This window comes from Leptosomus discolor, chromosome 3 (assembly GCF_034619465.1).
Source record: "Leptosomus discolor isolate bLepDis1 chromosome 3, bLepDis1.hap2, whole genome shotgun sequence".
Lineage (NCBI taxonomy): Eukaryota > Metazoa > Chordata > Aves > Leptosomiformes > Leptosomidae > Leptosomus > Leptosomus discolor.
In genome coordinates, this window is record NC_141393.1 from 11,691,031 (window position 1) to 11,703,425 (window position 12,395).

General features: G+C 40.6%; 1 protein-coding gene across 1 annotated transcript in view; it reads right to left on the reverse strand.

Annotated features, from left to right (window-relative positions):
- The window catches only part of KIF26A (kinesin family member 26A), a 103,337-nt gene that overhangs the window by 25,000 nt on the left and 65,942 nt on the right, over positions 1–12,395 (reverse strand). Inside the window, 1 exon segment of the mRNA XM_086462853.1 lies at positions 4,911–5,094. Coding sequence (XP_086318979.1) covers positions 4,911–5,094 — 184 coding nt within the window.

Genomic DNA, 12,395 nt, shown 5'->3' on the forward strand with positions numbered 1-12,395 from the left:
TGTCACCATCCTCTATTAAACTTATTTAAAGATATTACCTCAAGGAAGAAGGCCAGTAAAGAAAAAAACATCAATGAGTGACTGTTATTTAAGCATTATAAGCCTGAAGCAGTAACATGTATTTATATCACATACTGTTAGAGATCCCCTAAAACTAAAGATGCTTAATCTTCTGGCCTCCTGAACAGTCAATAAAGCATTTCTTTAGAATCTCAGACTCATGATAGCAAACCTAATGCTGTAGTACGATGCTGGTAAAATAGGTTACAGTCATGCCTGATTTCCTTACAGCTTATCGTTTGTGAACGCATAGTTACAGCTCCTTTTCTTATGTACGTTACCTAGTGTTAATCAATATGAAAGTCCTTCAGCCTCTTTATCCACCCAGTAACTTCCATGACATATTTTTCCAAGTCTTCACAGCCAGTTTTACCTTTGGCTGCTCTGAATACGCAGCTTCACCACCTCATCCAAACCATTTAGGAAGACACTGAACAGCATGGACCTCCATATGACACCACTGCTAACTTGGCTCCAGTGTGACATCTGCCCTCTGGTTTCGTACCAGTTATTAAACCACTAGAGTATACATGACAGCTTAGGGGGTTTTTAAGAAACCTATGTCAGGGCACTTGTCAAAAGCTTTTTCAAAATCCAGATACACTCTATCAACCAGGCCAACCCTATTCAAATGCTCACTGACTCTTCCACAGAGTGCTAACATACGTGTTCCACCTGTAAAAGCTTCATCAACTGACCCCTACTATATCACATTAATCCCTGCCTGCTAATTTCTATCTTTATTATTGTTTCAACCACTTTGCCTGGTTGCTCCATCTGAAAGTCAGCCTTATGCCACTATACTTCTAGATTCCCCCAGGAGCCCTTTTTTACCTTTTGGCCCCAAAGTAACATCACATTTTCCACATTGTGTTCCTGTGACTCTTATAATGATGTATTGAATACCAGCTAAAAGACAACCCTGAGCATCAATGGGGGGAAAGGCACGTTAAGAATTACCATTGCAGGGGAAATACAGAAAGTCAATAATACTGGTCATTGTAAATGTTTCAACATGTACTTTGTCCTAAGTTTTCAGCAGATTTACAGAAGAAATGGGACTATCTAGAGTCTGTCATTACAGATAATAATTAGTCATTGTAGGATTCAGGCCTTACTCACTTACAATAAATGGTATTTCCACACAGTTGACATCATTTACCTCTTCAGCTTTTCATAAAGGGAGCCACATTGCTCCCATTGAAGTATCTTAGACACAGTACATGTTTCCAGCTTGCTACCCTATTTTTCGTTCTCACACAACTTACACTCTTTTCTCCTTAAATTTTATCTCTTCAGCCCCTTCACAGTAAGAAAAGGCATATTTCTCTATGGGATCTTGCCCTGCTCTGAAAGAAACCATTTGTCAAGAAGTGAATTAAAACTTGTCAAGCTACCTGTGCTCAGAGCAATCACCCCTTGAGGAGAGTAAGGACTGGTACTCAATGTGTCATTCTCAACTTAGTAAGGTGAAGTTAGGTGGGAATTACACAGCCCATCAGCACTGCTACATTCTTACCCGTACAGCAGAAACCAGCAAGGAACCAGTCCTCCACATCATAACTACGAAAGACAAGACAGCAGCAACCTGGGAGGTGAGGAAGGAAAAAGCTGCCCCACCAGCTGCTTAACCCACTGTAACCACACAGTAATAATAGGGCGAGGGACACCACTGAACTAGGAACAATCACACAAACCAAGGAGAGCACTAGCCACAGCTGCTGCAGTAGGAAAAAGTGACTCCAAAATCCACCACTGATTCTGTCCCCTGTGTGTATCTCATACTTACTATTGGACAGGCTGCAAGAAAAAGACAAGGAAAAAGATAACCGAGAGGAGCAGTAAAGTAGAAAGAGTAAAGTAGAAAGCTGTTAGAAGAGGAGGGACTGAAGTTAACAGAGGACCACAACACATCTGCCAATGTTTGCTGATTGTTCTCTCAACTGCTATGATACTTAAAGCAGTGAGGAAGAAAGGTAACTACTTTATTCCCATCATCCTCATAATGAGATACTAGCTGACTAAGTCTTGATCAGCAGAAGCTGGTGAAGAGGAAATTATAATGGAGAATGTTACTGCACAGTGGGCTAAATGCTACCAAAAGCTACTTGGCACTGCTCAGAGAAGGCAAAACTACGAGTGTTTAGTACTAAAAGAACACCTAGATAGGACTGATACTTTTCGTTTGACCACAAGTTCGAAGAATTAGGATACATGAGATTTCATTTGTTCTCGACTCATAAATTTTACAAAAAGCTATATTGTTGGAGGGGTTTTTTAATGGGCAAACACTGTCATTTATAAAGTTGCACAAGAGGAATGGGTTAACAGAGATGTGTAATAGGTATTGCATATTTTAAACTGTGGATCAGAGAAGATGCCTAGTTTATTTTTTGAGGAGCAATAAAACCAGTAACTAGCACACCCCATCACCATCTGGATGGTCTACATCTTAACTCAAGAACTAAAGGGCTGATTGAATTAGTAAAGAGCTCTTATCTTCTTCAGCACAGGATTCTTCCAAATTGTGGTCAACAAATACATGGCGAGAAGGACACAGCTGGAACCCTGGGCCCAAATAAACAGTATCTTCAATAATGTTTTCAGCTGAGAGTTAAACAACAGAGACATTTGAAGCTTCAACAGAAGCTTTTTGACGCGTAAATTCTTGGTGTAGCGTGCCAGGCAGGAGAGAAATACCACCCACATTGCCAGCGTGCTACATATATATATATATATATATGCTATTTTGGAGGAGAAGCTCACACAGCTGAGCAACATAGCTGCTCGAGGTCCTGCCATGCCCCTTGGCATTCTGGTAGAGCTCTTCCTTTTGAAAGCTGTAATGGGTCGGCCTGAGATGCAGCCCTCACCATGCTGTGCAGTGGTAGCTAGATAACACACCAGTCTTGACTACGGCTGAGCAGGGCTCACACAGCACCAAGGCTGCTTCCCCAACATTTCCCCAGTAGGCTGGGGGTGGGTAAAACTTAGGAGGGGATATAGCCAGGACAGCTGACCCAAACTGACCAAAGGGATATTCCATACCGCATGACATCGGCTCAGCAATATAAGCTGGGGAAAACAGGAAGAAGGGGGGAACATTCATTTCACATTTGTCATCCAGAGCAACTGCTACACGTACCGGAGCCCTACTTCCCAGAAAGTGGCTGGACATCACCTGCTGATGGGAAGTAGAGAATAAGATCTTTTGTTTTGCTTTTGCTTCCACACGTGGTTTTTGCTTCATTAAACTCTTTATCTGACCCATGTGCCTGTTGTTATATTTTCTCTCCCCTGTCCAGCTGAGGGGTTGAGAGTGATAGAGTGGCTTTGGTGGGCACCTGGCCAGGGCCAAGCCACCACAAAAGCCCTCTGCTGTGCTCTCTGATGAAGAAAGTAAGTAGACCATATGACCCAAGGCATATAATCTGCTGCTATCTGGGATCAAGCAGTTGATCTTCATTAGACTTTGCTGATCTGTTTGAAGATACCAGATAACTGAGATCTTTCCGCAAGGCACAAGTCATGCTGGTAAGCTTCACCAGTCACCCTCAAAGCATAGGAAAAGGCTGAAGTCTCTTGGCTACACATAGCTGCAGGCACACAAGTGCAATGAGGTGCAAAGACAGTTTTATTGAGCTGCAGGCACAAGGAGATGCAAGCACGCCTTAAAGGTCTTCCTAAGGCAAAGACCCTTAGAAATGCCATGCTCTCTGTTATTTCTGGTGCTGCAGTCAAGTGCTAAGCCTCACAAAGAGGCAGGCACAACAAATGGGCTCTGCTAGAGAACACACATAGAAAGGGTGTTCTTTAACGAACACTCCCCCACCTGGGAATCTCTAAATAACTGTCCCAGGTTTGCTGTATTCCACTATTTAATACTATATCCTCTTTTCTAACACACTGGAAAAACAGGAGAAGAGACCACATTTTCATCTGTGAGTTTCCACCTGCTTAAAATAGCCCAAATTACTTCTTTGTTTTCCATTTACCACAAACTCATGACTTAAGAAATACAGAGTATTCTCTGTGAGCAACAGTGTCAGCTATAGGTATTTAGGCTGACAATCTCTTTATGTTAATGCTGATTTGTATGGTTACTCAAGGTGCATATTTTAGCTGTTCTGCACATTACATACTTCAATTCTATCTTCAAACGCTAATCTCTTGTAACCTATGTAAATAAGTATTCAGACTCTGCTGTGTGGGTGATTAAACAGATATAAATATGAATAAAGCTCTAAGTAACTGGGTTGTATTTTAATTAATTTTAAATAAAATTAGCACAAATTTTACAATTTGAAAGGTGCTGTATTTCCTAAGTTGGACAGACATCTGTTTCTCTCCTGCTACTTCATTTCCATACTCCTGACTTACAATGGCACGTGAAGCAAAGGAAACAAAGCCCCCCTCTACATATCTCCTTAACCTCAAGCAGACAGGCAACACAGCATCAGTGGCTGAGCCTTGCTGGCGACACAGAGACTGCTTCTGCCAAAGGTGAAGCCTGCCTGTGCATTGGTTTTGGAACAATGATGTCATAGGAAATTTTGTCTCTTATTTTAATAGAAGGAAGGACAAAATGACCTTTGCCAATTTTGTTGTCAGTGACGTCAACTGGCTTCAAGGAAGCTGACACTTTAGCACTGAATCTGCTCTGAGCCTACCAACTCTTCCCAAAGTCCACAGCAGATAACTGTTCTCAGGCACATTCAAATGGATGTGGCTATCTCTCTATCCCAAAGCCCTTCCCTTGAGCCTATCCAACCCTGTTCTAGGCTGAAAGCTCCCAGTCCTGTTAAAATTAATCTAGAACACTATTTTAAAAAATTGAAATCCAAAGTTACCTTTCCAATGCCAGGGTTGTCCTTGATTTTGGACACAGCTCTCAGAAGGCATGGTGGTGCTGGGGGAGGACAGAGCTGCAGGATGCCACTAAAGTTAGTAGCATAAATAGAGAAGTCGTGAGTGTGTGGCAGGGGCGGATGGTATTTCTTTCTCTTCGAAGACAGGTTAAGCTTCTGTGCTGCTCTGTATAAAAGTAATAGCAAGAAAGGACAATGTTACTAGGTGTTAATGGGAACCTGGACCAGATAAACAGATGCTCATTGTTATCACTGCCTGCTTAACAAATCAAGTCATTGTGTTCTAATCTGATTTCATAAGGACAAACCATCAGGAGACTAATCGAAGGAAATATGGGTAGAAAAATTACTAGCAAAATATTCAGCTAATTTCTCCCCCAACAAAGTTTCAATTATAATCCAACTTTCCCCTCTTTTCCCCAACAGCTTGACACAGGGATCTTAAAATGCTAAAATCTCACTGACATAATAAAAAGCTGAAATAATCCCCTTGTCACTGGCAGGACCAGATGGACTTTGCTGGTGATAACATTATGAAAGTGGTTCTTTGTACTCTACAAGTTACTCAAGGCAGAGCTTAACACTCCAAGTCAGCTGAGCTCAAGATCCTCTCCTGTTGGCTGCACTGAAAATCCTTAGATAACAGAGAATTTCCTTCAAGCCAGATTGTTTTTTCCTCCTCAATTCCATTCTTTCACATTAAAAGGGAAAGCTATTAAAAAGACATGCTTTAATGTTCTAAATGATAATGATCCAGCTTTTGAAATGCAGAATTTCAAAACATAAAAGATGAAGAAGGAAAAATTAAAACATACAATTAAAATTGTAACATTCTTCCTTGTGAATAAGAATAGCAACATAATCAGTTTTTCTGCTATTTCCCATCAGCAACACCAAACAGTATAGCAAGAAACAAAAACAGAAACTTGACTCTACATCAAAACCCATATGGGAAAAAAATCACCCTGCTGAGTTAGGTAGAACAAATACATGTGTTAGTGAGCACACGCTGGGCAGCTGGGGGTGGCCGTGAGGGTGAAATCTCAGCTCTGCCAAAGCCAAGGAGAGCTTTGCCACATGTGATCTGACCCCGAGACTGTCAGTAGATAACCCACTCTCAGATATATATCCAAAAAAGCATCCAATGTGCTATATTTCAACATCACTTTGAATAACTGTTAAGCCAGCAAAAATGCAAAGTGTTACACTGTCAGCATCTGTGGGCAACCTGAGATCATGCTACTGATGCCAACAGGTCTTCTGGGGACAAATCACTATTCTGGTCCATGCTTGCAATATAAAGGCTTGTCACTTTGGACAAATTACTTTATAAATATGTGATGATAAAAAGTCTCTTTATACAACAGCTACTTTATATTTTCATCGTGCCTTTCAGCTAAGGATCTCCAAGTACTTCTTAATGAGATCAAACTGGCACTAGCATCTGTGAAGTATTATAAGCAAGAGACATAGGCAGAAACTAAGGCAGTGCTTTGCTGTCATACTTAATTTAGGGTAAACCTAGATCCCTAAACTTGCCATGAATCTGTCATCAGGCAGCCTTAGGCTTAGTCAGCTTAGTAAGCCAATCAGAGAAGGAAACTCTTCCTTTGCTTATATTTATGGTAAGTTAGAAGCAAAAATGACCACTGAGAGCAGAAGGGTTGCACAGTTTCTTCCAGCAGCACTATTGGCTTCAAATGATTTACACTATGAAGAACTGGTTATGTCTGAGAAGCAAAATTACTCACTTGGGACAAGATTATACAGCTAGTCAGTATGAGGGGCAGGACTTTCAATAAAGATCTCCAAAATTCCCAGTCCTATGCTCTATATTCCCAAACTTGTGTGTTAAACTCCTGGACCTTTTCACTTCATCGACTTCTGGAGGTGCAGACCCCTTATGCACTTCCTTCTCTCTCTCTGCAAACACTGCAGTATTTAGAAAAAGACAAAGGCTCGTGTGATGAAAAAATGAGGCTCTAGTTCCAAACTCAGAGGGAGCCAGAAGCCACTGTCTTGTGAGGAACAAGTTGGACTTTTGCCTCTGAGGAAAGAAGTAGCCTTTGATTCCTGCTGCATCCTGAAACCAGCAGGAACCGTATCCCACAGCGAAGCAAAACATTGCAAGCATAGGTTTATGCAGAACCTTGGGGTTTTGGTGGCAATGAGAACTGATTTAACTGCCTAAATCTCAAATCCCCTTGGTAATACTTCATTCAGTATGAAAACATGCGCCTGAAATAGGACACCAGGCAAACAGTTGCACAATTTCACTATGGTTGCAGCTGCACACTAAAACCGTAATGCCTCCTAAATTATATGCAGCTTTACTGTGCAGAAAAGTCTCTCTACTGGTTGGTACTCTCATTGTGGAACTCAAGGCAGTCATTACCCTCTATCTCCAAGTACCAATTAACAACAGTCTTTATTATTTAATCATCTTGTTGATTAATATGAAAGATAATGTTTATTTCCTTGTTTACATGCTATGATACCTTGTTGAAATGATAAAAACTCCTCAAGAGAATGTCTTTAAAGTGCAATCAAGATATACATTAAATCCTGATGAAATAATTATTCCTTCAATAGATCTGGCTGAAGGAGCTCCTCTGAGAAACATACATGAAAGAGAATGAGATACAAAGGACAAGTTCACTCAGGAATTGTGTATCCAGGCACCTAACTAAGCACTAACACTTAATAAGTAAATGCACCCAAAAAAGCCAAAGCAAAGTTTATAAACAAGTAAACAGAAAATTCAGCATTTTTAAAGTATAGGATCTCTCAAAATAGCTCAGTAACACAGTTTTGAACCACTTCAAAAAGCAGATCTAAGATACCAAATCCATTACTAGCTGTCTTAACATCCCCACCAAGACAGAACAACTATCAAAGTGATTCACTTCCAACAGTATTCACACACTTTCTGCATCTCCACTGTTCACAGGACGGTGCCATATGCTAGCTAAAGCAATTAACTGCTATAGTGCTGATAAACCCTCTTCCTATGAGTCTGCAGTGCCACGTTTACTAAGAAATTTGGCAAAGGGACTGCTGATGTCCATGTGAGATAACAGGAAACTGAAAAAGCAGAGGAACTGGAGTAGCTGTTGTAGAAAATAATCAGTGCTTTGATAGGCAACAGGCCAACTGCACTAATAATGATGTGGTTCACATTTAAGAAGCATCTCTTCTCAGGTAGCAATGCACAAAGCTTAATTACAATCTCTCTGTGTTTGAATGCAAGAATTACCTTGCCCGACACTAAAATTAGTTTGTTTCTGGAGCTGGAACGTCACAAACATCTTGTACCAGCAGTATCAAACAGTTTGTTGGGTTTGATTTTGTTTGTTGTTTTGGTTTTGGTTTGTTTGTTGTTTTGTTTTGGTTTTTTTTTCTAAAAGGGAAAAGTTAAGGAAAGATTCGGACAATTTAGGCAAAACAAAACATCACTATCAAACTGTAGACCCTGAATATGAGTTCAAGGAATTGTCATCCTCAGCTCCTATAAAACGCACAGTCAGTTCTTCAACTACTACAAAAGCCAGCTGGGCAGCAGCCTTCATATGCTTCACTTGGGCTCCTGGACTGGTCTAGGCAAAGATTACCACATAAGAACCCATCAATCCTCACGCACTTCTTGCAGCACCAACAATATACTTGGTGGCATCCCAGCCAAGTACTCATTAGGTAAAAATACAGGCCAAGCTGGTTTGGACATGGGCCCAACTAAATTGAACAAAATCCAACTTCACAAAACTCCTTACTTCAGTAAATTTCATGAGAGTTACGTATTTACAGGGAGCAACTCCTGAGACACTCCAGAGTGCTGGATTTTCTGTAGTCCTTATCCAACAACCCATTACTGAAGTTACACCTAAGTTTGCAGTTCTTTCTTTCTCCAGCATTCCTTTTCTCAGGGGCAACTTGTCCGATGAACACAGGGAAGGCAAAGCTCTCATAAACGGGACCCTTTTTGCCCAGCACCAGAAAGACAGAAGCCAGGCTCATACCAGATCACTTTCTGCAGGAGCCTAATTGGGTGCCACACCTATTTCCTGATTTGCATCTTTTTCTCAAATTTAACCTTGCACAGGAGGCCCTCATATCCACCTTCAGCACCACAATGGGCTGTCTGACCTTCTCCAATATCCATTTCTGTCTCCTCACAGGGAAAATTATGACCTGTAGGGAACACTATGCAAAACTTAAGCGTTAGAGTCACTTGTTTTTCTGGGCATTTTCCAAGCATTTTGTCACAGCTTTGACACAGATGTACGCTTTCCACCTACCTTCGCTTTCCCCATTCAACCTCCACCAAGCACTCTTTTACAAAACATTCCTGCAAGGGAAACTAAGCTCCACACTCTCTTCCAATTAAAGCATGAGAGACATCCGTGTATATTATTTTTACCTCCGGCTGTGAGATCTACTGTCTGCTTTTTGCTTAACTCTTTCCATCTTTAATAGAAGATGTCTTTTAAGAGGCTCTGGAGAGTTCTTTTCTCATAGCTAGGTGTCACAGTAGAAAATAAAACTAATATATGGCACATGCAGGGGCACTCAAATATCAAATGACAAGGGACAGTCTCTAACCTGCTCTTTCCCCCCCACAATTTACAGATTACTAGGTTTTCTGCTATGCAAGGACGAGACCAGTGAGGAAAACCATGGCCAAATCAACTACATAATGCTCAGCATTTAGGGAATAAGACTGTGCAACAATAGTAGCTACAAAGCCTGCCATTAAAAGCATCATACAATTTTTTATTTCCAATTCTGCCTATGTAGTTAACATGGCGTTTCAGATACTCTGATGTACAGCAAGCTGCTTCTAGCTTACACTCACTGCACACGTTCTGCACATTATAGCTGCGAAAGTAAACAGCACAATTTAAATCCCTAATGAACAGTGTTCCTTCTGGGCATAATTTCTCCATGAAAAGAAAAACTAGATTTCAAAATTTTATAACTATGCAAAATTATAAAATTTTTGCTTAACACTTTGTGGAATTTATTAAGCTTCAGAAGGAAGAGTGATGTGAAATATACTCTGGGACACATACTAGAAAAGGGTCAACTGAGATAGACACAGAGGATTTAAATGACGCAGTGGGTTTACAGACAAACTGCCACAAGTCAGAAATAGAACTGGGAATCCTGATTCCCATTATTAAGCTCCTCTGACAAAAATAATAAAAGTTCTGCACATTCATTTCAGCATGACTCACTACATATTAACAGGTTTAGTGTTATTAGCCAGCCTTATCTTGCAGAGATCACTGTCATTATTCATCTTGTGAGAATGCTTAAGGGCTTCACTGAAAGGGTCGAGGCCAAAGAAGTGTACAGTCCAAACCTTAAATATCCTCAACTTTGGAGTTTACTCAAGAGTACACTTACTCAAGAGTTTTGGTTTGACCTTGACAGACATCACAGGAGCAATTTTTATCCTGATTCTGAACCCTCTGCAAAGCTTGCAAAATTCTGGATGCAGGTTTATGGTGGGAATCAGTCTACTCTAAAGCAAGACTCTTCCAAATTTTCCCACTTCCCAGCCCAACAAAGCATCACTCCTCTGCCACATAACTAATATCCCAAGCCTCTCCCACTGCAAACCAGCTCCAAAGGAAGCAGTGGGAAAGTCACAGTCTGTCATTGTATCTACAGTTCCAGTTATTGTTTCCTTAATTACTCGTCAATATAGACAACAAATAGACGGATGTCCTACAATACACCCTCAGTACTCTGTCCTGAGCCTTCCGTAACTCACAGAATAAACTTGGTTAGCATTATTACTTTTATTACTGCTATCACTGTTTGATTTGTGGTTCTAAAATTAGCAAGCTAGCACAATGAAACAGTGCAGTTGCTACCCAAAACCCCAAGCAAATTTAAAAATAAACAAGGTATCCGTTTCCACTAACAGCATTTGATTTGGAAAATAAAACCCGGTTCAGAAAGAGATATTTTTAAAGAGAAAACTGGGAACGTCTAAATCTATCATGAAAGTTTGGAAAGGACAGTCGCCATCTGTATTTCTACAGTAAATTTTGTTCAAGGAGTCACTTATACATTAAATTTTGAGGTTATGGTCTGTTCTTCCCCCTAGAAAAAGCTTACTAGGTTCCTGTGATGCATATATAGCTTCAGGAGGATATAAAGGCTTTCCTCACATTAGTACCATTACAGAAGTACAGCACCAAACCTTTGTTAGCTTAGCTGTCCCAGCAATGCTGTTGAGAAGCACTGCCAGAAGAACAAACAATTAATGTTCCTTATTTCAGTGGTTCAACTTCCTCAATAAATAATCAGTTCATCTGGATCACAATGCACAGCCTCAAACAATGGCATTTTTATAATGGGTCATGATAATAAAGTTTCAATAAAACCATTATTCTGAAACATTCCAAAATGTCAAACCATATCTAATATTGTAGGGATATTACCAACCCAACATCAGGAGAGAAAGTATCTCTAATATCAGATTAAATTTGTGCCTTGCCTCTTGTACATAGCATAATCTTGCAATTCAGGCTTGAATTTCAGCCTCTCACTTTGAGTGACCTCTTAATTTTCTCTTACTATCTCTTATTAAAATCAGCAAGGCAGAAATAAAAATCTGCTATGTTGACACATTAGGAACATCATCTGCTCACAGCTGATCAGAGAAGACGGGTCCAGAAGGGATTTTAAGAGGTTATCTACACTTTCCCAATGCTCCATGGTAGGATGAACTTCACCTAATACATTCCAGTATACTTATATGTCCAACTTGTACTTAGAAATCTCCAGTGAAAGCAAGTCTATAGCTTCCCAAGGCAATCAATTCCGGTGTTTAACTAGTCTCACTGTTAGAAAATTCACACCTCCTATCTCTCATAAATCTGACTTGCCAGAATTCATGTTCCTTATTTTCCCCCCACCTCCACAGCAGACATGCAGAGGAGCTTATTTCCTTCTCCTGCAGCACGTATTACCTGTATGAAGACCACTACCACACCCCAGTCTTCTCTTTTACAAATTAAAAAGTCTCGATCCTTTTAACCTTCACCCTTTCCTCACAGGTCAAGTTTCCTTGATTTCTGACCAACCTTCTTGCTCTGCCGCTACCCTACTCACATCTTCATAAAGTACGGAATCCAGGCTTTGTGCATCAGTGAGCAATGATCGAGGCTCACCTGACTTCAGGCACCATACAGAAAGACAAGGCAAAGCCACTTTGGGACAAACTCAAAAAGACCTCGGGAAGATGACAAGTTAAAACAAACCTGCAGGGTACCCCTGACATCAGAAGAGCTTTCTCATGCTGTACAGACTCAAGGGCTGATCCCTCCTCTCAGCTACACATTATTATTTAAACAGAAGCAACCAATCAAGCCCATCTTCAAGCACTCAAGCAATTTGCACACAGGAATCCAAGAAGGAATTTTCACAGCTCTTCTCTGTAATTCTTCCCCAGGT